This window comes from Triticum dicoccoides, chromosome 4A (genome assembly GCF_002162155.2).
Source record: "Triticum dicoccoides isolate Atlit2015 ecotype Zavitan chromosome 4A, WEW_v2.0, whole genome shotgun sequence".
Lineage (NCBI taxonomy): Eukaryota > Viridiplantae > Streptophyta > Magnoliopsida > Poales > Poaceae > Triticum > Triticum dicoccoides.
This window is the reverse complement of record NC_041386.1, coordinates 216357749-216362892: the sequence shown is the minus strand read 5'-3', so window position 1 is coordinate 216362892 and position 5144 is coordinate 216357749. Positions and strand designations below refer to the sequence as shown.

General features: G+C 51.2%; 1 protein-coding gene across 1 annotated transcript; it reads right to left on the bottom strand.

Annotated features, from left to right (window-relative positions):
* Nucleotides 1-562: 562 nt before the first annotated feature.
* On the bottom strand, nt 563-4852 carry LOC119285670 (bidirectional sugar transporter SWEET16-like). The gene is made up of 6 exons (XM_037565006.1): nt 4634-4852; nt 4481-4517; nt 4158-4368; nt 3876-4037; nt 1228-1347; nt 563-1125 (listed from the first exon to the last, which is right to left on the bottom strand). The coding sequence occupies exons 1-6, from the start codon at nt 4665-4667 to the stop codon at nt 781-783; spliced, it is 909 nt and encodes a 302-aa protein (XP_037420903.1). The 5' UTR covers nt 4668-4852; the 3' UTR covers nt 563-780.
* Between the last annotated feature and the right edge of the window lie 292 nt (nt 4853-5144).

Below are 5144 nucleotides of genomic sequence, written 5' to 3'. Positions count from 1 at the left end.
GTTTATGGAAGGAGGGTGAGCAGGTTCCCTCCATTGTTCTCGAAGCAGCTTCATCGTCCATAGCAGCAGTAGCTGGCATGCTGATCAGTTGCGAGGAGACTTCGTCCGCCCTGCTGATTGAGAGTTGGGACGTCGTGTCTGTCATGGACTCGCGGTGACGTCCGGCATGTTGATCGGGATCTGGAAGGCGCTTCCCGTCGTGTCTGTCGCGGCGATCGTTGGTAGATGGTCGTGACCACAGGGGATTGACAGAGAAACGATTGGAAAGTACTGGGCTGGGGACCTTTTTAAAAAATTCACATGGAGCTTGGGCTGGAGGCGGGCGTCATTGTGCAAAATGAGCCCTCACGCTCGCTAGGCACAAGATTTCCATCAAACGGCTGATGAGGAGAGGATACAGGGATTCACAAACATAAATGGATTCGTAGGATATTGTCATGTTATACGCAGGTTGCGGATTTTATCTTTCTATATTTTGTTTGTGTTGTATTGGATGAATGATACTCACACCTTTAATAATAATTACTAATAAATATGGTTGTGTGCATCACTCGCAACGATATAGAGGCCGAGGCTATGTCCTCCTTAAAAGATCTGAGCTGAAATAGAAAAGAAAAGAAACTAGCCCTCTCAATTTATGCGCAAAATAAGCACGTCATATACATGCTGTCACGCCATACTCTCCATTTCAGTGCGAACACTGTACACGCATTATATTACGCATACCCCGTGCAGGCTTTATCAAATGCTGCTACACGCACTAGTTAGTGTTAGTGTGTGTCACTTGGACGAGTAGGCATGCTCGTCGTCGTGGTGCTCCTCCTTAGCACCGACGCGCTCGTGCTGGCTCAAGACAGAGTGCAGCTCCAGGGGGGTGGCGGACAAGGCCTTGATTAGGTTGCCAAACCCGTGCAACGGCGACGGCAGGGACGAGGGCATCGGCAGGCTCAGCCCCTTCTTCAACGACGGCACCTTGGCCTGGCCCAGCTCTACCTGTCCCATCAGGTGCACCGCCCCTTTCTCCTCGTCCTCCTCCTTGAGCACCACGAGCTTCTTCTTGTTCCGGTACGCCATGTACAGCGCCAGCTGCGCCGTGCCCATCACAAAACCCATGGCGTTGGGGATCTGAAAGTAGTTCCAGTTCCAACAAGTGTGAAGTTAGTTAAACCTGCGCCTCTACGTAGTGTATATGCGTATGGACGTCATGTGTGCATGATGCGTGCGTACCCCGATGAAGTAGTCCTTGACGAGCAGGGAGTAGACGCTCCAGATGCCGCCGTTGAGGAAGAGGAAGAAGGACAGGGAGAAGGGCATGTACTCCACGCTCCGGGTCTTCACCACTGTCCTCTGCATGCATATCAATTAATTCACGGCGGATAAAGTTTTCAATCGCTCACTTGTAAGCGCTTCTCAACATACTGCCAGTGAGTGCATTTGGGTAATCGAGAACTACGTGGCAAACAAAAAACCTTCTCTTTTCTCCCGAGAGGCTTGAGTGCGATGAGAAACCGAACCAGTTAAGGCATCTGAAACACGTATTAATGGTCACCACGTACCAACTGTGGCCTGCGGGGTGATCATGTCATTTTTTTTAGAGAAGGATGATGACCCCGTCCTCTGCGTCTGGACGATGCATACGACCACTTTATTAATTATTTTTATAAGACCTTACAAAATGATACAACAGTAAGATTAAAGCCGTCGTCTAAGCAACAAACTGTCGCTACACCTATCCAGTTGATGAAGGGGCGTAGATAGCCTGGGCCTAATACCAAACAGACATCGTAGCCAAGCCTAACATCTAAGACCTAAGCCCCAACCTAGCCACTTGCCGGGGCTGGGGCACACACTGGTCCGCGCGTGCTCTCAGAGGCCGCTGCCAGCAACTGCCACCGCTCCATCTTCAGAACTATACTGATGCATCAACCTTGCTCGGTCTAGCCATCGTCGACGCCACCACGGCGCCCAATGGCACCCCCTCCCTGCGCGCAAACAGCCGTCGCCACTGATACACCTCAGCGCCATGCTGCCAAGTACCATCAGCCGATAGAGTTTGAAGTCCTTGGAAGATCTGTCGTGCGTAGCACCTGCCGACCAGGCATGACAAAGCGTAGCACCTGTCGGTCAGGCATGACTTGACATCTCCACCGAAACTCCATGCAAGACGAAGCCGCTCCACCTCCCGCCTCTGACTTCCAACGCTGCTCCACAAACGATGCTCCCAAGAGAGAAACAACACCGCAGTGCCGCCATCGTCCGATCTGAAACACCAGATCCTAGGGTTTCCCCCGGAGCAACACGAGTGGGTCGACAGTAGTTACATGGCGATGCCTTCATCAAGGTAACGACGTGCCGCCATCGCCTGCCGTCGGCTCGGTTTTCACCGTCAACCATGTCTCCCCAACTCGCAGTCGGAACTAGATGATGGATCTCGAAATCCAATCACCAAGCTTCTGGCCGGCCACCGCCGACGAAGAAGATGGCCACCACCACTGGCTACACCGGCCAGAACAGATCTGCTATGGATGCCGCCAAGCAGTCCATCAGGCCCTCGACGCCGCCGCTGATCTAAAGCCAATTGACATGCCGCCGAAGACCGCATCGCGCCGCCGCCCGATCTAGGCCCACCACCGCAGTAGCCGCCCATGGTCCGAGGCAGGGCTGACCGCCGCCGCCGTCGCTTCTAGATCGGCCGCACCTCCACGCATATCGGGGCCCCGCCATCCCTGAGACGCGGGAGGGAGGAAGAGCTCCCGCCACCGCCGTCAGCCTTCGGGCGCAAGCCGGCGGCGGCGGGAGGAGGGGAGAAAGATGGGCTAGGCCCCGATGGCGGCTAGGGTTGGAGAGCTACTCGAGTCGCCTGAGCGGGGGGCGACGCAGGGCCTGATCCGTTTGTGACGCGGGTGATCATGTCATGTCACGTCGTTACATACAAATAGGGATAGACTGTGTGTCGTGACTCACTCCGCACATGACGAGACTTAATTCGAAATTACTGCAAGTCCAGGAATCAAAATCTAGATATGCATTTTGATGGGGAATGAAATTCTAGAAAGAAGGCATGGACATCATGTGTGAATGAAAATCTAGAATGATGGCGGTTATCAAACTGACGCCTCCAAATATCCGCAAATACTAGTACGTTTGAACGTGTATGGGTACCACGCCATCCAACCATGTTTCGTAAATACCCATCCATTTCAAACAGTTTAAACATAAATTACGAATAAAATTAAACTAGTTTAATATTCAGTTTTGCTAAAGCACATCTAGATGTGCCATAAATATTGCACATTTAAATCCTATGTCATTGATCTTACGTTGAGATTCGTGTGGATTTTTTTCTTTTTTTCCTTTATGCTTGATTCACTCATTTAGATGTGCAATAACTATAGCACATCTAGATGTGCCCTACACACATCATTTAATATTACGTCAAATAGGTGAGAAGTTGTGCTCAAGCGAAGCTTTCGCTTTTATAATATTGCTTCTGCTATAAATCCAAGAAAACGACATCAGACCAACACCTACTGCTTAATGACAGATTTGGGAGAGTTACACCTACTGCTATAAAATCGAAGAAAACACTGACATTTTGCAAAAGGTACACAGTTTCAAACTGCGATTCAGATTTGGGAGAGTGTGGTTTTAGGTGACAGAGACTTCCAAAGTTTCAGACATTTGAGAATTGAAAAATATGATGGGAAATGACTTTGCCCTAGTTAAAGTTACTTCTGCTTGTCCCCGCAAAAAAATAAAATTAACTTCTGCTTGAAAGGAAACGCTGCCGTGAGGGAGACAGTTCCGAAAAGAAAAGAAAAGACCAAGATTTTGGTGGTGGTAGAACTGAAGAGATGATCGAGCTTGTTACTAACCATTGCGACCATGGGCGCAGCATACATTGCGATGGTGAGAGCGGAGCAGAGAACCCCCACCGCGAACAGCCGGACGGCGCCGTGCAGCGTCACCAGCCCCACCACGACGACCGCGGCAAAGAAGCAGATGTTCACTCCCACCACCACCTTCGCCATCTTCACCTGCAAATTAGTTATCCACAGTTCAGATCCGCCCGGGTTCCATCTGGCCATGTTGAGAAGGTCACAGCAGCGCTGCTAGCTGAAAACGGGTTTGTGAAGGGCGCAGAGGGATGGACGCACCTTGGTGTCCCTGGGGGCATAGGCCAGGTAGAGGGCGACGTAGGTGGCCTGCAGAGCGGCGCCGGCGGCGTTGACGGTGATGATGAGGAGGCCGCCGGGCTTGAGGAGGCCATAGAAGGCCCAGAGGGAGGTGCAGAGGAGGGTGGTGACGTAGGGCAGCCACCGGAACTCCTCCGTGCTCTTGTTCCGCACGACCCTCCGGAAAGTCGCACTGAATCATGCAAGCAAAACACATACAGCATCAGCATCAGCTTCTGGATCGCGCAAGAATTGGTAAACCGCGAGCGCTTATACATATAGTCGGAATTGCTGGCTGAACTCACATTGGAGATGTGAAGACGAGTATGGAGATTATGTTCCCTGTTGCGGAAAAGAAAGAGAGTGATGCTGAGAGCAGTGGGCATTTAAGCAAGAGGATGTATGCATGAAGAAGCTTGGATCGGCCATTGAATTTAAGCAGGAGAAAGAGAACTGACCAACGATTCCGACGAAGAAGCTTGGATCGGCCATTGGTGTAAGAGCCGGGAGGTACAAATTGATGGCAAGCTAGCTACGTCTCTCACATAGACATAGATGACCATATATATATAGATAGATAGAGCACTGGTGGACAGCCTCAAGTGTTTGGTTGTACTACTAGGATCTTGTCCCATAAGCACGCATTCCTCAGATTTCACAGTGCCGGATCTGCAGAGGGGCCACACATAGACTGACATAGGCCGGCCGGCCGGTCGGTAGACAGACGTGGCGTGCTACGGAGCGGTGAAATCCATCCGGGGCACTTTCTTGACCTCAAGATTTCTCCTATTAGTTTCCTGGCCACAAGGTCTGGCTTTTTGTTCTCTCTCTCTCAAAAAAAAGGCCTGGCTTTTTGTTGGCCGTAGGTAAGCAGCCGGTAGTGCAGATAACCATTTCCGACGTAGCTGGTTCGTTAATTGAGCGCTGTGGATATCCGATTCCGCCTTGTCGGCCGCAAGAAGTGGACTG